Consider the following 20,464-nt stretch of genomic DNA (forward strand, 5'->3'; position numbering starts at 1 on the left):
TCTTCTAGATGAATTAAGAGTACTTGAAGGATTCAATAAAGTTTTACTATTACGAGGCATTGCATTAAAGATGTTTTTCGGATTCTGTATTCCTGTAAAAGCATTCAAGATTTGCTTGATGCATAATTAATATAGATTTAAACACGTATATGCATGAGTCCTCAGAAGGCCAAAAGGGGGATAAGATGGTGTTCAAGCATGTAGCGGTATTGATCAGAGTTGAGGCCATGTTTGAGAATGGGAGAGGATTTGGAATACGGAAGGGATGGATGGAGGTCTCAAACCCTTAAGAAGAAGGGGGCGCATATGATTAAGATCTTAGAAGATAGGATTTGGATATATTGTTGAACTATAGTTCAACCATGGTTGAACCAATCATCCATAATTCGAATCTTAGAATGGTTCAATTGGATTTGCTAGTTCAAAATATTGGTAAGAATTAATTTGAAGTTGTAATTATGATAAATGATTTGTGAATACAAAATTTCACCTAATATTAGCATATTCTTATGGACACAAATATTGGTTGTATCTCTTTAAGATATATACCCTTATGAGCATAATTATATCATATTTTGCCATCTAAAATATCTACTTATATATCTCTTAAATTATCCTTTTTTGTGATGATACCCGGTTGTTAGATTTTTTGACTAATGAAATAAAAGATTGCCATTTTAAGTATAAAAGAACACTATCACTCTTTCGCATTAATATCTTTAAAACTTTTTAAATTTAATTTATATTATTAACAGAATTTGTGGGTACCTAACTCTCGACTACATCACCAATGAGCCACTTCTTCTTGGTGAAGATAATGTACCATAGGGTGGTGCGATGACATGGTCATTGCTGATGATCCCAACGTGGTTGTTGAGACATAATTGGATATAGGTCATGTCAATTGCTAAGGTTGATGCCAATAGCCTTCCCTCCTTTACTGATAATATCAACCCTCTTAGGGCTCGTTTGGTTCGCAGGAAAACGAGGGGGGAAAGTGTGGTCAACGGGAAAGTAATGAAATGCCTCTTGTTTGGTTGGAGTTTTCAAAGGAGAGAGATGGGAAAGTTGTATTCCCATGGGAATATGATTCCCACATTTCATGGGAAAGTCTTTCCCATGAGAAACATGGGAAAGTTACTTTCCCATGAGGTGGGAATCACTCTTTTTTTATTTTTTCCCAAAAAGACCCTTCAGTATTAAAGAAGCATTAAAGAGGCATTAAAGATCTAATTTTTATTAAGGGCATAATAGGAATTATACATAACTTTTCTAGGAAAGTGGATGGTCAACCAAACATAAGCACTTTGGAAATTAGTCACTTTCCCATGGTTAACCAAACATGTCAAAAGTACTTTCCTAGGTATCCTCTTCCTAGAAATCTGATTCCCAGGAATCATATTCCTAGGAGGGAAAATACTTTCCGCGAACCAAACGAGCCCTTATAGCATTCCGAATTTTTTTTAGAATAATTGTTGAAAAGAGATGGTAGGGATCATTTCTTCATGGTGATCTTTTTATGTTTTTTTTTTATTTTTTTATCCGCATGGTCTGAGGGCAGTGGCGGAAGATGGTATTTCACAGATGATAGAATTCGATAGAAGAATGATGGAAAGACTTCTCGGAGGTGGTTGGCAGGGAGAATAAATGGGGAGAGGTTTGGAGATTGCCGTGGAGAACATAGCTGAAGAAATACCACTGTAGTTGACGCGTATGAACATGCAAGTAACCTAGGAGTTATTGGAGAGAAATAAGAGTAGTCTCGAAAATGGAAGGGGTTGGGGTGGGGTTGTCATGCCTGGCTACTTGCACCGGGTTAATATATTATCGAGTGGATTCGTGATGTTGGGCAACAGGATGATAGCCATCTCTACTCAAGAACATTTAGAGTCTAGTAATTAGTTGTAGCTCGTTGCAGATTGCTCATGTGTTTCAGAAGACGAACATGACAGCAGAGTAGGTCGTCTTTTTTGCTGCTCACCATTTGAAAGGAATTTTACGAACATGAACTATTTTTATTCTCCTATCTCTATCTACTTTTTTTTTTCTTTTTTTTTTTTACGCTGAAGATAGTACTCACGCCACCTTACGTGAGCCACGGTGGTACAAAAACAAACAAAAACAAAAACAAAAAAAATTCTGATTGAGGATCAAGTGGTAATTTTACCAACACTATAAATAAAATCCTTCTTTTCCTCTCTATTTTCTCCCGCCGACTACAGTCGATTGAGAGGGGCCTGACGGAAGGCCAAGATGGGGAAAAAGAGCGAGAAGGAGGAGAACTCTCGGCCGGCGGATCCTGAGACGGAGGAGAAGAAGAGGCTGAGATCCCTCGCGTTCTCGAAGAAGCTCCTCCGCCGCGCTCCCTCGAAGCCCTCCGCCCCTCTGGAGCCCTCCAAGTCCGTCCTCAAGCTCCAGGGACGCGACGTCGTTAAGCGGGGTCAGCGGAAGAGCCGCTACCTATTCTCCTTCCCCGGCCTCCTGGCCCCCCTCTCGGGCGGCCGTGTCGGTGAGCTCGCCGACCTCGGCACCAAGAACCCCGTCCTCTACCTAGAGTTCCCCCAGGTCCGTCGATCGGTGCAATTTCTCCTCTATCCTGTTCTTGATTCCTAGGGTTTGTTTGATGTTCTAATTTTCTTGTTTTTCTTGGATCTGGGTGGGTTTTGTAGGGTCGGATGAAGTTGTTCGGCACGCATGTGTACCCAAAGAACAAGTATTTGACTCTCCAGCTCACGAAATCATCCAAGGGTGTGGTCTGCGAGGATGCATTCGACAGTTTGGTTAGTGTTTGATGCAATTCCTTTTCCTTTTCTTGGGTTTTCCTCTTTCTCCGTACTTGAAAAAAGATGTATGTATTTTATTCTTGAAGCATTGTGGGCGGAAATTAAATGCAGAATTTAGATCAGAAGTTGATTATAAATAGAAGAAGGACGAAATAATGTAGTAGAATTGCCAGTTAACTCAAGAAGGGTATTTCTAGGGTTATCTTATGAAACTAGAACTAACAGGAGCCTTGAAAATTTGTTCAAATTATTTAGGGACATATCCAGTGCCATTTTGATCTTTATTGCTGGATTCTCCTGTCACAATGCATCGTATACTTAACAAAGATGCTGAATTTATCCCATTTTCCTAGTCTTTCTTGGTTTGCCTTCAGTTCTTTTACTTGAAAAAGATGCTTTCATTTAATTCATGGAGCATCATAAATGGAAATTAGATGCTGAATATAGATCTGGAAGTGATTAATAATAAAAAAATGAAAAGAAAGAAAAGAGATAAACTAGTGTAGTTGGCAGATTAGTAGCTTGTGGATTTTGTGCTGTGAAGTTGTTGGGTTTTTACTGAAAAGGAAAGTTCTAGGGTTACCGTCTTACAGAGTTATTGAAACAGTTGTGACATTTTTCTCATGAACTCTTTAGGGACAATTTTGATATGTTGATCATCATTGCTTGACTCCCTTACTGCTTGAGTTTAACAATTGTTTCTTAAGCTAATGAATAAATTACCGAACAAATTAAGCACCGAGCCATGAAAAATAGGAACCTGATTATGGATTGAAAATAAAGGAGAGATATTATTATCTGGATTTTCCATATATATGGGGATAAGAATGCATCTTTATCAACTTTTGACTTCTTGGAGTTCCTTACTGAGTGTAATTATGAAAGCAACCATGTTGGAGGATCATTATACTCAGTCCACCACACTAAGCACGAAATTACATTACCATGAAGATATCCCTTTTTCATTTCTTTCATCCATCCTATATTGTCACCACCTTCTATATTTTGGCAGATTGTGTTTTCTGATGCTTGGTGGATTGGGCGAAAGGAGGAAAACCCAGAAGAACTCAAGCTTGAATTCCCTAAAAACCTCAGTGAGGTTCGTTTCATCTAATTATTTTATGACTTTTTTTAATTTATATTGATGGTATGAAGCTTTGCATTTACTTTTCAAGTTTTGAGATATCAGGGCAAACATGCTGCAGACTGTGACTTTAAAGGGGGAGCTGGTGCAACAGTTGAAGAGTTATCGGGAGCTAACAAACCTGGAAAGGATTACGTAGAACCACTTTCCCCTGACACTGATATGGAGGGTGACACGCCCGAGGATTCCCATTTCAAAACTGAAGAAAGCACAAAGAATCTGGCAGAAGCAACTCCAGTTCGACAATCAGCAAGAACTGCAGGAAAACAATTAAAGTAATGAATTCTGATTTGCATTTTATATATTACTGTGCTGGTGTTTACTTGATGAGGAGAACTTAATTTACTTTGTCAGCAGCTTTGCACCTTAAGTTCTTGACATCCACACAAAAAGTTATGGACGGTCAATAAGATTCTTTTTTTAACCATTATTATCGGCATTCCACAGAAGTAAATTGCTGTCATCTGCATTTACATGATATTATTGTTGCTGCTTGTATCATTGATAAAGTAGTCAGAATTTTTCCTACTATGGAAGGCTGCATATATGGTCCAACCTTTATACTCTGGTATTCTCTTTTCCATGAGCAAATTTTGCTTCTTGTATCATTCATGAGATGGCCTTGGATTATTGAGGACATAACTGGCTAATGTACTTGTTTTTTGACATTGTGAAAAATATAAACTTCTGACTGATGTGAATAATTTTCAGTAGCTTTACCAATATGTTTAGCTAGGAAGCTCAAATTGGGAATTTACACACACACCCTCTCTTTTGGTAAAAACAGTAAGATCCTAATTTCGGGGAGCCTGTTTAAGCACCTTAAATGTTGCTGATACCAAAGTATTGTTTAAATTAAAATGAAGAAGCTAGGCACTCCAAGATGATTCCATCTGTTAGAACTCTTTTTTTGTTATCATTATTATGTCAAGATATTGTGAACTTAATAAACACCTTTTTTCTGCCTGTAGTTTTTGCTGATTAACATCAAGAAGACGGTGTTTCTTATTTTAGTTTCTATACAAGATTTTGGCTGCTGTACATGAACTATACTCGTTCCTTCTTCTTCTTCTTCTTAATAAATAAGAAGATGAAGTCAACAGCATATTATTCACTTCTATATGTGTATACTAGATAATTTTTTCAGGTGTTTGGTACCTTTCTTAGGCAATGAATCTTTTCCCTCTTTTCTGGTTCAGTTATGCAGAATCATCTTCTGGAGATGATCCCATTGCTAGTGATGCTGCAGTACGAGAAATGATGAGTGAGATGGTCAATACTGGTATCAACAATGCAACTAGAAGCTTCACAGTTGGAAATATCCATTTTGTATTGTCGATATTATTCTTTACCTTGTCTTTTCAGTATTGCATGGTTTTCTTAAATTCTTTGTTTCCATGTGTAAGTGCATTTAAAATGTCTGCTTTTCTATAGTCTAGTTGATAGCCTTAAGTTATAGCACAGAGTGAAGGGTATGTTCCAGCAACTTCTACGGTTCTTACTCCAGAGGATGGCTTTTTTGAAACAAAGATTGATTCAATGCAAAAAACAGAGGAGTCTTCTTCATCAATGAAAAGGCCGAAGAAAACTCTCTCGAATAAAAAGGGTCCCCTGGTTCAAGCTACTTTGTCTACTTTATTTGAGAAAGTAGATGATAAGGTAAGTAGTGCCAGCTCCAGGAGAATTACTGATTTGTATTTTTCTTCATTCTCTCAAGTTTTTCTAATAGATTTTTGTTTGTTTCTATTGCATCTGCAGGTACATATTATTTGTCATGCCTTTAGCATTCCAGGAATATCTGGACTGCTATTTGTACTAAAATGGTTGCAATGATATCTGTATGCACAATATGCGGCTGGCATTTCTGAACGTTAGAATTATCAACCATCCTCTAGCTTCCTTTGCTTGTTATATGTGTTAAATTAGCATTCAATTGGCAATTTTGAGCTCATGGTTGAGGCGCTGTGTATTGACTAATGCAAAGGCAGCTGTCCCTTGTTCCAAAAGATTCACTTCTGCATATTTTATTTTGTATCGACTAATCCAACCATGTTGACTTGTCATCAGGAAGTTAGGTAAAAATTGTACAGTTATAGTGTAGCTTCCATGCAAACAAAAGTTCATGAGCATGGGAGCCTGAAAGTTTTGCTTGTGCAGTGCATGTGCTAGCTTATAGAGTTCATTGATTTGATATTTGTACCATATGGTCCCAAATTCATGCACCTTTTATCTTTTTTGTGTATCCCTATATTGCGGCATGGAGATGTCTTGTTCAAGATTTTTAGTCATAACTTTGAAAATGATTTATATTGGACATGTCTGAAAATCAAGATATCAAACTCCTAGTCCTCTCAACCTAAGACTTTTTATTTTGCAATACTGTGTGGGTTAAATTACATGTATGGTCTAATGATGACTATATGCAGACTGTATTATTTGTTTATGCATAGACTCAGAGAACTATTTATCAGGAACATATCCTGTATTCATATTATATTTATATTATATAGCTATTTCAAAATATTATATAATTATATTCCCCTTGATATGGTACATTCATCCAAAGCTTGCTTTCTTAGGTAGTACTAGAGAATGAGATTGGTTCTCCATGTTGCCTCAATTCTTTGTTCTAGAAACTATCGAGTGCCAACACTTTTGGGAACTTTGGCATAACACAACATTACACTCCTGGGCTCCCAGAAATTGTGTCTTGCTTGAGTGAGCCTATTTCAATGCTTAACTTTCTTTTCTCCCATCAGACCACAATCTGATGCAAGTGATCAAGCTTAAACTTTTTTAACCATTTCAACAATAAAAGAATATGCAAAAGCATTTGGTCATATGTTTGAAGTGTCAAGACTTTTTTCCTTTTCCTTTCTTTTCATTCTCCTTTTGATATAACATGATATGGAATGGAAATTTAAACAACTACCACTAACTAGTCAACTAGTATGATATTAAGCAATGTTGATCTGAATTTATGTTCAAATGTGGGCATGTACATAGTCACATGCATTTGGACAGGATAAATGGTAATAGAGAAAAGAAAGATTTGGACTTCAAAAACTTAGGGACACTCGGACAAATTGGTAATCATGCACAGAATCTTTGTAAACTTGTTTGGCTTCCTAGTCTTCTATCCACAGTGAATGTTACATTTACTCTCTTATGACTATATTGCAACTGGTCTGCCATCTTGAGGGCCAACAATCTGGTTTCTTATGCATGGGCAAGTATATTGTGATTGCTTTGCCACTGCATTCGCTGTTTATATTAAAATGCTTCATTAATGTTCTATCTCTGGCATATGAAGCAGCTCTTAGGCTTTTTCACAAGGATGACTCTACTGAGTTTCAGCATCTACCAAGCAAATTTGCCATCTGTAATTAATTATGATTTTGATGTACACGACACATTTTAATTATAGGTGATAGTACTGACTGCATATGGTCATTGTGCATGTCCATATGCTGTACCCATGTTTTATATGACCTTGTCATATTTTGACCAGATATTTCAGCATCCATATGTTTCATCGCTTTGCATTATCATTTCTTGAGTTGTCTAGTTAATCTTTCTTTTTGAAGATTTCTTCTGAAATGATACTGGAACATGTATGATGTAGCATACTCAGTTCTGTTAATCACTGTACATATATATATGTGCATACAAACTCAGTTGTATATTTTAAAATTCATTCCTATTTAGTTTTACTGTTTTCAATAAACAATTATTTAGGCCATTCGAGTGAATGTTCTGCCTTGTCATTTTGGTATCATGTATCTTATCTTGCATTTTTGGGTCAAAAATTTTCTTTCTTTCTTTTTTATTTCAGTTATATGATATGATATAAAGCCTGCTGTTTTGTTTTTCGTGCTCTAATTTTATGCCTGATCTTTTTATGCGGCATTTGCATTTTCCAGAAATCTAAGCGCAAAGCAGAGGACTCTGCTGGACCTGAAGGTTTATTTTCCTGATTGGGTTTCTACTTTTTTCCTACACCATAGGCTTGAATCTTCATTTTGCTCAACGAAATGCAAGTGCACTTGTTCTCAAGTTAATTTCATGACTAATTCTGCTATCCAGGTCCTACTGGTAAGAGGCAACGGAAGCAAATAACTGAAGAAGTGCAGGTAAGGATCTTAAAATCGGCATGACTATGTTCCGTTAATGGCCAAGGTTGATACTGTGGCCCACAATCCATCTTGACGGCTAGGTACAACACATTTATATGGAATTTTGTTTGTATTGTAGGTGAAGCAATCTGGTAAGAAACCGGCACGGTCTGGCGGAAAAAAAAGTGGTCAGTATTTGTTCTGATAATATAACGGTCATGCTCATTAATCAAAGTTTTTATAAGTTGCAAGCTGAATCGTAATTCATTTGCTCGACTAGTTGTTTAGCATAAGTTATACATTTCAGTTTCTAGGATGGTAATGACATAATATATGCTTTTTTCGACTTCTCTTTTTCATTTTGGGGAAAGTAAATGCCGTAAATTTTTGAAAGGGTTAAGTTGCAAAATCACATTAGATTAGAGATAATTGTCTGGTGCTCTTCATTCTAGGCACTCCAGCAAGTTGAACTTATGTAACTGTCTGATTATGAAAAATGCAGGGACTGGGACTTTGAGAAAGCAGAAGAAGTCTGAGGTACTATTGAAGACAAACGAATTTTAATGAACCAATGTTTGTTGATCCATCTCGAACGATGTTCATCTTCTCTCATATGTGAAATTGCTTCATGATTACTGTTGCTATTTTCCCTTTTTTTCATAAAAAGTATGCTGTTAAGTTATCACAGTTTTGTATTTTCATGTGGGATTGAAAATAAAAATCAATAAAAATTTCTGTTCTTTCAGTTGTTTCTGTTCAAATTTCCAAATAATGTTTTTTTCATGAGCAGTGCAATGCAAGAATAATTATGAAAATGAAGTGACTTCATATTGGAAGGCACATACTCAAGGTTCTTTTTACGTGTGGAGACATAAGTATTTTAATATGTTGATTGTTTAGAATAGTGTGATCATATCATTGACAGAAACCTTGCTGTCAAACTTTATACTATGCAAATTTTTTTGTTTGGTAAATTGAATTGAATTATATGTATGGAAAGCAAATTGCATGCACCAAGTAATTTCCCGTGAATATTTTGTTCGAAAGAAATATTACCCAGGGATTCATGTTGAAGTACCCATCCTATTATTAGTAATATTAGACCTTAAGCAGCTCAGACCACATTTTCAGTACAGGTGGGACCTTTCTTCTAATTCCTTCCAAACCATTCTTATTCTGTGCGGTGGATCATCAGTGACTTTTGAACAAGTGACATGTTTACAAATATGGGGCAGATTTCAGTTCTTTTTCTTCCTTGTCTATTGCACATCTGCAGTATTTGAAAATGCCAGTTAGTATGCTGATTCTAAAGATGCAATATTCCCGATTCCTTTCTCTTAAAGTTACAAAATGCGCGTGCCTCAGTCGTAAGGCTCCCTGAATACACCAAGTATACATGGTGAAACAACAGATCAGAAATTTCAATTTATTCTATAAGATGATGTTAAGGGTTTATAACAAATGACTCTGCATATTCATTGGTATCTGCATGAAAACCCAACTCTAACATGAAGGTAGAAGTTTATGTCAAACACTTTGGATGGATCTGTTTCAGTCAGAAACTCAGTTACCACACAACAAGCAAGATAATTTGCTTGTCGCTGCTGTCTCATTCTTTTTTTATCTATTTTTTCATTTGTTGAATTTGAATAAACTTATTTTAAATCTTATCTATTCCTAACACTGTTGATTCTATAATAGGTACAAGATGATGAGATAGAAGAAATCTCCAGTGAATCCCAGGTTTGACATTACTAAACTTCTTTCCCTTTTTTTTATTCTTTTTGTTAATTTCAGCATGTACATGTGCTGTGCTTATCCTTCGTATCTGCATGCTGCAATCATATATAGAATTATAACCTTATTTCACCATGCATATTATGTTAGTGCTCATTTCATTTATCAACAGGGTCTATTTTTCATATAAATGGTAAATTTTCCATCAACTGATGTTAAGAACTAAAGTTCATTGTGTCTTCTAAAATTGATTTCAACTCCTTTGGTCCGAAACAATTCTGTTGAATTAGTAGATGACATTAATCTGTAAGACCAATGCCATTGTTTCAATTCCTCTCTACTTCTCAAGCAGTCGAAAGTTTATCTACAAATAACAGTTTTCAATTCCTCCCTTCACCCTTTGGAGTTCAGTGCATGCCATTATAGTAAATTTCTTTAACTGACCATCCAGCTGAATAGTTTATTTTGCTCTTTATCTGCAACATACTCCTTTCTTCTTTGGATTCCATGACACTGATATTCTGCAAAGCAAACAGAACCTATTATTACAGTTACATCATCATCGGATAAAAGTTAAAACAGAACAAGTCAGATCACGTTTAAATTCTGAAATGAGCACTCTTCTGCCTGAGTCTCCTACATTCTAGTTTGTGAAAGAAGATTATCTGGTTATTGACTATTAGTGTAAGAGTTCCTTAAGGTTTTTTTTAACCTCTTCATAAAACTGTTACTAAATGCTCCAATGTCTATTTCCCCGACCTGGCTATGGGGACTTAATCTAAAAATCCAGAGGCTGCCACTTACCTCATTCATGTACCTGTTAGTGACCTCATTTATAGCTTAAAAAAGAGAGAGTAAATCTGCGATGTTACTAAAAGAGTAACTACCTAGGATATGATATTGAACATTTTAACTATTGATATTAAACTATCTTCCTCACTAGACAATGTTGGCAAATCCCAGTCACTTCTGGAAGTTATGGATTTGTTCTGCATGCTTGGAATCTAAATACCAACAGCATGCCCAACCATTTGTTCATGGATACCTTGCACTTCACCCGACATTATCAGGCTTGCTTCTTCAAGGATATTTCAAACAAATAGTCTATGCACATGCCCACTCTTTATGGTCAAGGCCATCTTCTGTTCCTTGGTTTTGTCTAGGTTGTTCTTATGTTTTGTGCTGTGCCATGTACTTGTGCATTATTATGAGTTGCCCTCTCCAACTCTGGCAATTTGTTGTTTCAGGATGACAGTGATGAAGACTGGGCCTTGTGATGCAATCAGCTGGAGATGGAAGAATACTGATACCTCTACTCAAGGTGCCACACTATCATTGATCGTGTACTAATATGGGGCATAGCTGAAGTAGTCGATCAGGAGAGAGAGTATCATCATTTACTGCTCAATCTGTTCTCGCATGACTTCATGACTCGGTTAAGTTTTTTCCCCCCTTCTGTTCAATTCTCCATTTTGGCAATCTTTCATGTGAAATCTTTTCGCTGAATGTGCGGGTTAGCCTTGAAGCCCAGAAACCTGAAGAAGATCTATGTTAGAGAGCATTTAACATCAACAAAAAAGTTGAGCAGGATCCCATGCATTATGACATATCTTGGCAAAGAGGTCCAGGAAACTGGTGAATCAAGTGATGGTGCCTGCTCAACTGGCGTAGAGCTGACCATCTATCTGATAAAAAGGTACTCTTGGGGTGTGGGGCCTGTAAAGTTGCTTAAAAACCTATGAGCGTTGTCTCAGAAACGTACGTGACCAAAATATCAAGTTTTCTTAACTACTTGGTTCCTAATGAAGCATTGTTACATTTCATATACTCCAAGGGAAGCTGCATATATTAAGTCGTCGTCCCGGTGAGGAATGAAAAGATGAGGCAACAAATCCAAGATATTGTGGAAATAATAACATATTGGGGACTCCAAAATTGTCTGCTGAATTTGGGTGCTTGCAATGTGCAGTCCGGTCCCTCTCTTCTATGATCAGCACTTTGATTACTGAATGCTTGAAGGGGGTAGTTTTTTTGGGCAAGCATGCTGATAAGCTCCTCTAGATATGTGGTAGGCTGCTTACGTTGTGAAATTTTATTCAGCATCACGAATCCCTGGCATCTTCTGAGGCAGGCAGTATTAATTGGAAAATTGATTGACTACAGGTGTGTACTCAACTTGGCTTCAAGTCCAGATTTAGGTCGCTTTGGAGGAAATATTAACCATCAGTATTGGTTCTTCAGCTCAGATAATGGAATGGACGCACGTTTTTGTCGGTTCCATTGATTTTGCTCTTGCTTTAAGTAGGTTCATGATAGTGAATTCATGAACAGGAAATTAATCTGCTGGGATGTGGTCATGTGGCTTGTGTTTCGACTTTCTAATACAAGAAAAAACAAAAAAGCAGCCTATTTGCCCTTCTCGTTAGCCTCTAATTCTCATGAGTAAATGTCTATAGAGGATTGTACCATCTCCAAATATCGATTAGTGCATCATTTAATCCATCTCCTGTCCCAAAACCGGATGATATTTGTGTGCCACTGTGAGATGAGGCCACCCTATAGCTTACCACATCCCTGACAAGATAAAAAGAAACCAAACAACGAACACACGACCATGGGAATGTTCGACCTTTCTGGGCTTTAACAGCGATAATTGCAACGCCGTCCTCTCTCCCTGTGGAGGGGATCTGCAGTCGCACTAGTCACCATACGAGGAGCCGTCACCGCAAGCACGATCGCCTCTTTCTCCATCTTCTCCACTGCCGTCGCCTCTATGGATTCCTTCACCGTTGTCGATGCCATCAGGATGAGTAGTTATTGAGAAACTAATGGGAGTCCGTCCCTAAAAGATGCTGTATATGCATAAGATATCCAATGACACGGACCACTCACAAATCCTTCTTTCTGCAGACCTCCAGCCTTGGAAATTACACTCTTCTTTTCCTTCTTGGATTCGGATGATTTTGTGACTAGTGAGTAAAAATAAATAAATTACATATGTGACCTGCCTGGTCAGAGGGGTCTCCAAATGACACATTTGTCTCATGAACGGCTTGTGATCAGCTTGATAAATAGCCAGTTTAAGCTGGGCTCAATCAGAAAATGCTTTGAACTCAAACAGTATCTAGAAATTCCGTTTGCAAACCAAATTTGACTTTAGCAAGAAAGTGGCTCAGCCCGATAAGAAGCTCTGTTCAAAGCCAAAACAGAAGACAAGGTCACAGATGTGCACATGCTTCATCTTCTACAGCACCATAAGAAGAGATCGCACGAGCTCTTGAAAATGTTCTAGGGGCTTAGAGGACTACTGCCAACCGAGGCAAACCTTGATTCACCCATGAAAAGCATGCAGCATCCCTGAAGAGGTCAATGTATATGATCCGTGGACATGGTGCCGAGCCGTTCGACAACTTACATAAGTAGGAGAGGAACTGAAGATGCAGCATTGCCACGCAAGCTGAACAAGCATCAAAGACATGGGAGGAAGACGGCAAGGCGTTCTCTGAAACTATATGGGTAATCCAACTTTTCTTTTCTTTTTTTCTTGATATATTCTGAGCAAGTTTGGACACGATTTCTCGTCATGAGTTCTTGCAGATATTCTACATGCATTTTGAAATAGCTAGTGATAATTTGTAATATCAGGTGGTTGGTCATGCAACAAAATTTTTTAATTCTATGATATCACGATACACTTAATGCCTGATGGTCATGGGGATGCTTCTCCTTAATCAACTTTAAATGATGAAATTATATCCAAATAACCTTTACACTAATCATGTTTTCATGAATGGGACATAAGTTGGTTTCTTTCCCCAGTGAGCGACATAACCTTACAGCAAAGCAAATCTAATCGTTTGGTAGTCAGGTTTTACTAAAGTGGCTTCTGACAGAACCCACAATGAGTAGGTTCGGTTAAAATACTTGTTCGGTTGTTTTAATAAAACCTACTGGAAAAACTACAAGCAAATACACGAGTCCATGAAAGCCTTACATTTATTTTCTACCAAAAACGCCTTCATTTTTTTTTGTAAAACATGTTTTACACAGAGTAAGATTTTATAGTCATCATTTCAAACAGTTAAATGTTTTGACGATGGTATCCAAGTGTAGAGAGCTAACTAAATGAGTTGAACCTCAGTAAACCTTGTAAGTTCTTTGTCAACACAAGATCGACTTGCAATAAAATGAACACCTTTGTGGGCCAATTGCAAACAGCTTTTATATGGTCGCTAGATTGCAGGAACTAAAGACATAATAGCCAGGAAACCACAAAAATAGAGACGACATCAAGAAATAGAAGTGCAAGACTGTGCAAGTGGGGCATACCAGGGTTCTCGAGCTTGGGTGCCAAGGACAGGTTTAGCAGGCCGGCCTTGCTACATATTTTCTGCAGCCGAAGTAAAAGTTTATCTCCACAAAGTAACTGTCGATACAAAAGTAGCAATGATCTTTGAACATAAGTTACAAAATAATAAATATAATCCCGTTCTTAACACACCATTTAATTAAAAGGTTGTCTCTATATACGGGCAGCAGCAAAATGCAGCGGTCATTTCCAATCAAGCATGTCTAGAAGCCACAATACTTCGTGCTCTTTGCTTGCAGCATCACAAAAGTCTATCTCAATCCCAAACACATCAATGGCATTGTCATTGCCATTGGCCACAAATAGCAAGGACACCCAAGCTCTAATTTCAGATATGAATGGATGTCCGGGTGAAAAATTGAGATAGGCATAGGCAAGTGCTCTGAAGGCACTGCCATCAACATAATCAAAGAAAGAGTCTCTTACGATGCATGCAATCTGATTGGTATCCTTTCGACCCACAAGAACGGACACACTGATGGTACTTCCCAAAGTAATGGTGAACCTTGGCTCTGCTTGCACTATCATCTTGTAATCAGGGCCATCAAGGTGTACCTTGAGGATATCAGATATGCCGGGAGGTGGGTTTTTTATCCCTGTCCGGAGCATAGAGCCTGAGATGGCTTCCGAGAAGATCAGCTTTTTTTCAGACCAAAGATCGATGTAGAATTCTAAATCATTGAAGGATAACCTTGGTGGAAGAAGAGGCTGAGGGCGCTGGTTTCCGGAGAAGGTTTTGAAAAGCTTGAAGTAGCTAAGGGCAGGAAGAGGTCTTCTGCAGATAGAAGGCCATCTCTTGGCACAAATGCACTTCCAAACGTAGTCCTCCTTAGCAATGTCTCTCCACTGACGGCATACCAGCATGCACGAGGCCAGGTCTTTACCATCTAGTAGAGGAAAGAGTGCCTTTAAAACTTCACCATGCGACCAATCTTTGGTCATTCTGGACTGCTTAAAGACAACCAAGCAGGAAAGAAGCCAAAAGTTACAATAAATCCAGAGGGACGTCAAAGGTTTCGAAAGTTTGTGATGTTGAACTGAATAGGCAATGCAGGATTAGCAATTCCCCTGCAAAGTAAACATGCTCTATTTAGAAATACCACATTGCAGGCAACTTTTCCCTTAAGTAGCAACAGTACAAATTCGATTTCAAGTGGCTTATAAATTCAAATCAACATATTCATTCAACCAGGAGGAAGAAAAAGGAACTTGTTCATTCAAGCAGGAGGAAAAAGAAAAGAGGAAGATATTATGCACGTATGTGTGCGAGTATGTATTAATGCAAGGCAATTAATTGAAACTGATATTGTAATTGCAGAAGCTTTATGCTTGGAATGGTTTGGACGGATTAATCATGTGCAGTGAAGTTCAAAGACAGTCTAATTAGGAGAGCAGGCTCCAGTGGAATCAATTGTATCTTAATCAGATTGTTAGAATCAAGGAAACCAAGTGAAAGATATGTTACATGGAATCAGTAGAGATCAGTGTTATTGTGACCATATTGGAATGAAATAGCACATAGCAAATGGAAGGATGTGGTTTTTAATCATAGTCATGGTCTGGACAAGATACCCATATGGGAGTACTAACTGAAAAAAATAAAGCAGGCAAGGCACATGAGACCCATAGATTTACCTTGATATTCTGAACATAATGCATCTGTCCAAAAAAATCAACAAACTAGCGAATATTTAAAACAAAGTCTTCTAGTTCAGCAACTACATTTATGTCTAAATCTACCTCAATTTATTCGGTGCAACAATACAGTTCTGCTGTCTAATAATTTCAGTCATAAAATGCAGCCAAAAAAAGGATTTTAAGACCGACCTATCAACCATTATTCATGAATTAGATCACCAGGATAGAATCAAATGTAGTACTAGTAGAAATTGGGCATAGAGTCTGGCATGGAGGTATGATGCATTACCCGAAATAATGTTGCAGATGTTGGTGCAAAATGTTGATTTTTGTTTTTACAGAACAAAACGAAGGATATGAGAAGAATTTCAACATAGAGAAAACAAAACCAGGCCATTACACACACCAGAATCAATTTATATTAACTTCCAAGGTCATTTGGCCGTATCGTTGAAACTACACTGGAAAATAAAATATGAGACTTGGTCAGCAACTTAGCTAGAGCAATGACTTGATAATAAGTACATACTAGAAAATGAAGTATTCAGACTTGGAAGTGAAAAGATATCTCAAACAGCACTAAATTTATATCTCATTAAAACAGCAAAAAACAACAGATGGGAGTACTGGAAATGAGCTATAAGTTAAGGCAGCTTTTCAGCATTAGATCCCCAAAACTGAAATACTTTAGGGATCATGATTTTCTGAAAAAGGGCGGTCCATTATGGGGTCAGCGACCAGATGGCCCAGAAACTTTACCAATTAGTAGTCCAGCTAGCATTAGTTTTGTTGTCAGCCACCGACATCAGTAAATTAGTTTTACATTTGCCTCTCATCCCATTCTTCCAATTATTTCCTGCCATCATTATACATTTATACTTAGTTTGCTTTGGTGTCCTAGACAAGAAAATGTTTAATCGATTAAAAGATGGAACTTGATGTGGGTAAGAAAAGGTCCCAGAGACAACCAAAAGTTTCTTCATGCATTTGACAAAGTTGACTCACAATGTCCATATCAGAATTTTACAACTGTAAAATCCTTCATATTGAAGGAATTGGTGTCTACAGAAATGGCAAGAGTGTATGCCTATGCATGTCTCAACACCAGCATGTCTATATTACATCAAGAACGCTGATAGAGTCATCTAATGGCTGATGCTTCAGCAGTACATTGACAATACTGAATCAACATGAATCAACTACTTCCAGCTAATAGTCTATCTGGACTGAATGGAATTGTATCCAATAACTCCATTCATGACATTGTGTCCTACTGTGCAGGGGAACATCACCACTTGCTCTTTGACCCCAACATTTAGCATCCCTAGAAGACACCTCAGATGTTATATGGAATGTAGCTTAAAGAAGAGAGCCTTTCTCATCCACATCATTTTGATGCATCTAGCACCCATACTACAGTGTAGCCTAGTCTTGTAGCTTTGCCTCCATCTCCCTACTGACCACTAGTTCATGGGTAATCCAAAAGCAACTCATATAGCACACAAGTGCAGCATAGGCAGCAACCATAACAAATATTGCTACAGTTTCTACTTCCAAGTCCAAAAAGTCATAATCATAGCCCCCCATTCTTACATAATGAATAACATTATGATATTATTAGTACAATAATTACAATGGGATGTTAACATATTAATACATGCTAGCCCAAGACAATATTTAGCACACCGATCTAGTATATACTAGTACCAGAAAACAACATTGGTAACACGTATAAGCATCATTCATGGCAATACTGAAATGCAACAATGTAGCACTGTAGCATAAACTTAGCTCAATTAAGATTCTAACCGAATAAATGCAAGAATCAATCAGTATTCACCACTATATATTGATACATAGACATAAACACATGTATATATGTATTTTATACATATATTATAGAACTTTTTTCCTTTTTATAATTGACTCTTGGTTTCAAGGAATTTATATGACAACATATTAAGTCTAAATTTCAGGAGGGTATCCTTGTGAAATCAGTTGATAACAACATATACTCTTATATATCTTGAATTAGCTTTATGGAACCTAAATGACCAAATAATCAGGCATGCAACGTAGAACCAAAAAAAAATAAAAAAATCACTTATTAATAATGACTTCAAGAATTCTTTTTGAAGAATGAGACAGTTTTTTTTTGTTTGCCTTCTGTCCAAAACTACATCGCATCATAATTAATGAACAAAAGGTTAGAGCTAAGCATAACTTAGGCAAGCAACAAAAAAAGGATATCTCCAGCAAAAGAACTATATTGACCAAAAAACTAAAACATGAAGTTAAGGCCCGAAATACATGGAAGCAAGCATGAATACTCTACAATCAACAGATTGAAAAAGACATGTAAATCAGAATATCTAAGCATAATTTAAGCGAGCAAAAATAAAATATTCTCCAGCAAGAGAACCAGATTGACCAAAAAACTAAGACATGAAGTTAGAACCCGAAATACATGGCCCCAAGCATGAATAATTTGCAGTGAACAGACTGAAAAGGAAATATGTAAATTCGAAAGCTGGAGGTTGTTAGAGAGAGTTGAAGAACTGCTAGAAATGATTGGAGTGCCAAAAACTCATTGAGTGGATGAACCAAGGGCTGAAATGGAAGAATGGTATGTCAGAGCATATATTTATAGCCAAGAGATACAAATGTTAAAAACTTGAACTGTCTGAGATCTAAGAGACTATATATGTCCGCCCACAGATTTTTTTTTAGCTAAAAGTTATATACAAATATGACAATGGATTTCCATTTTCTAGTGTTCTAAACCAATAACCAATAATGATGAGAAATGAAGTAAATAAGGAAATTAAGTAACAATAAATATACAAGTTTCTGGGAAAAGTTATCTTTCCTTCCCCAACACAGACTACCGCAGAATACTACTGGGCACATTAAAAATTGAGAGGCGCCAAACAATTCAAATACATCAAAGACATTAAATCTTAGCATTAACACCTGATCATATACTGAAACCTGTCGTTCCTTTGACTCCCTTGGTGCTAAGGAGATACAGATACGAATAAATACAGACCACAACTTTTAACTACCGACAAAGGCTAAAAAATGGTTCATCCAAGTTTGCATCAGAATTCAGAACAAATCTGCTCAATGCCATAGTTTAATATTGGAAAACATTGCCATAAAATCCAAAAGCACAAAATCAAAGTCCCGAAATCCTTAACCTTCATAAGCTCACAAAGGACGATAAGCAGCTAAGCAACACGAACAAGAGAGACACATTATCCTCAAAGATGTCAAGAAAGCCATATTCGATAACCAATGTCTAGTCATAACCTCCACCTCAAAACCTCACCTAGATAAAGGCCACAATCTTACTTTAGCTATCAAAAAGCATTTTATAGCGAACCAAGCAGAAACACAAAAAACTCACATGCATAGATACATCTAGGTATTTACGAAAAAGAGCACATTGCCTAAAAATCCACGAAATTGAGAGCACTAAGGAATATCAATCAATCACAACAATTAAGTAACAATTCAGCAAACAATAGCCATAATAAATTTCTAAATTAACACAACTACTACCGATGTGCTGGATTTTCAGCAGCCAGAGATCATACTATGATTGTTGTCGGTTAGGGTTCGGGTTAGACATGAAGGGTTTAGGAAAAAACCGAGGAGAGGAGATGGAAAGGCTCTCGTCGGAGAGACGAAGCCAGAAAAAGAAGGGGGGACGGGGGGTAGACGCATACGATCGGAGCGCGGAGGTGAGATCGGAGCGCGGAGGTGAGATCGGAGACGCCGGCTGGCCGACCGAGATCGAATGGGCGAGTGCGAGATCGGTCCGCTGGAGGGATGATCGGAGCTCCTTCGCCTGCGACCTGACAGCTGGAGCGCAGTACAGACGTTCTTGAGGAAGGACAGGAATGGGAGAGGGATGGAGGAGGAAGAGGGCGGACGAGAACGAGAGGAGTTGGGGTTGAAGCTCTCGAGGATGACACGACCGTGAAATGAGTATCGTTAGTCTGTTACGCTGTTGAAAACGGGCTCCCAATCGAACGCCGCACGAGGTAATTCGGCGGTTTTGGCACGTGAAAGGAGAACTGTTACGCGGTTAAAAACTGGCTACGAATCCCAACATGCCACAAGAGTGTTGTGCCTTCCTCCACCGCTATACAGTTTACTTTTTAATGATTCAATTGGCTATGCTCATGTGAGATTAGTATGAGCAATCGATATATCCAAAAAAAAAAAAAAAAATTGGCTCCGAACCCAACATGACATGAGGTAATTTGGCAAATCCGTGGTTTACCCTATTGGTTTGGTTTTAAACTGAAGCTTGCTTATAGAAGTCCAAGTGGTCCCAACTTTCCAATATGATAAGCACGATGTAGCTGGATATCTTATCCGTTCCTAGGAAGCCTTCAGTACAAACGTGTGGAGCCGTCAGTACTAGGCTTTATATATCATGGTGTGGAGACTGCCAAGTAACCTGCGAAGAAGGATTCCTGTGTGTGGGATGTGCAGTAGTATCTACATATTCGTGACACAAAATGGCCTCTCGTGTAATACTCGCCGAGTGTTACGCACAGGATGCTGAAACACTTTGGCATTGCGATTTTTCCACAGCTGCCATAAGATAGAAGCAAAAAGAGCCACACCTGAGAGAGGATTTGAAGATATAATTTTAAGCCACTCA

General features: G+C 37.8%; 2 protein-coding genes across 6 annotated transcripts; one reads left to right on the top strand and one right to left on the bottom strand.

Moving 5' to 3' along the window:
• The first annotated feature begins 2,192 nt into the window (after window positions 1–2,192).
• LOC103716721 (DNA-binding protein RHL1) lies at window positions 2,193–11,606 on the top strand. Its single transcript, XM_008804840.3, has 12 exons — window positions 2,193–2,565; window positions 2,670–2,780; window positions 3,796–3,882; window positions 3,973–4,202; window positions 5,127–5,245; window positions 5,390–5,586; window positions 7,851–7,890; window positions 8,014–8,060; window positions 8,182–8,230; window positions 8,545–8,579; window positions 9,744–9,785; window positions 11,027–11,606. The coding sequence occupies exons 1-12, from the start codon at window positions 2,254–2,256 to the stop codon at window positions 11,054–11,056; spliced, it is 1,299 nt and encodes a 432-aa protein (XP_008803062.1). The 5' UTR covers window positions 2,193–2,253; the 3' UTR covers window positions 11,057–11,606.
• Window positions 11,607–14,140: 2,534 nt separating this feature from the next.
• On the bottom strand, window positions 14,141–19,975 carry LOC103716730 (F-box protein At5g39250-like). Of its 5 annotated transcripts, none has more exons than XM_026808544.2 (3): window positions 19,518–19,974; window positions 16,193–16,247; window positions 14,141–15,216 (listed from the first exon to the last, which is right to left on the bottom strand). In XM_026808544.2, exon 3 carries the CDS (start codon window positions 15,088–15,090, stop codon window positions 14,332–14,334), a length of 759 nt encoding a protein of 252 aa, XP_026664345.1. In that variant the 5' UTR covers window positions 15,091–15,216; window positions 16,193–16,247; window positions 19,518–19,974; the 3' UTR covers window positions 14,141–14,331. The 5 variants fall into 5 exon arrangements, with proteins under 5 accessions (XP_026664345.1, XP_026664348.1, XP_008803119.1 ...); XM_026808547.2 differs by lacking the exon at window positions 16,193–16,247 and adding an exon at window positions 16,546–16,642; XM_008804897.4 differs by lacking the exon at window positions 16,193–16,247 and having other exon boundaries at window positions 14,141–15,096; window positions 19,518–19,975.
• Between the last annotated feature and the right edge of the window lie 489 nt (window positions 19,976–20,464).

Source organism: Phoenix dactylifera, chromosome 17 (genome assembly GCF_009389715.1).
Source record: "Phoenix dactylifera cultivar Barhee BC4 chromosome 17, palm_55x_up_171113_PBpolish2nd_filt_p, whole genome shotgun sequence".
Lineage (NCBI taxonomy): Eukaryota > Viridiplantae > Streptophyta > Magnoliopsida > Arecales > Arecaceae > Phoenix > Phoenix dactylifera.

What these genes read in the sequence shown, in the direction of transcription:
- LOC103716721 (XM_008804840.3), top strand. Translation starts at nt 2,254, where the DNA reads ATGGGGAAAAAGAGCGAGAAGGAGGAGAACTCTCGGCCGGCGGATCCT. An exon ending in GGACTCTGCTGGACCTGAAG is followed by an intron (nt 7,891 to 8,013) that starts GTTTATTTTCCT and finishes TCTGCTATCCAG; the next exon opens with GTCCTACTGGTAAGAGGCAA. An exon ending in GAAAGCAGAAGAAGTCTGAG is followed by an intron (nt 8,580 to 9,743) that starts GTACTATTGAAG and finishes ATTCTATAATAG; the next exon opens with GTACAAGATGATGAGATAGA.
- LOC103716730 (XM_008804897.4), bottom strand. Translation starts at nt 15,090, where the DNA reads ATGACCAAAGATTGGTCGCATGGTGAAGTTTTAAAGGCACTCTTTCCT.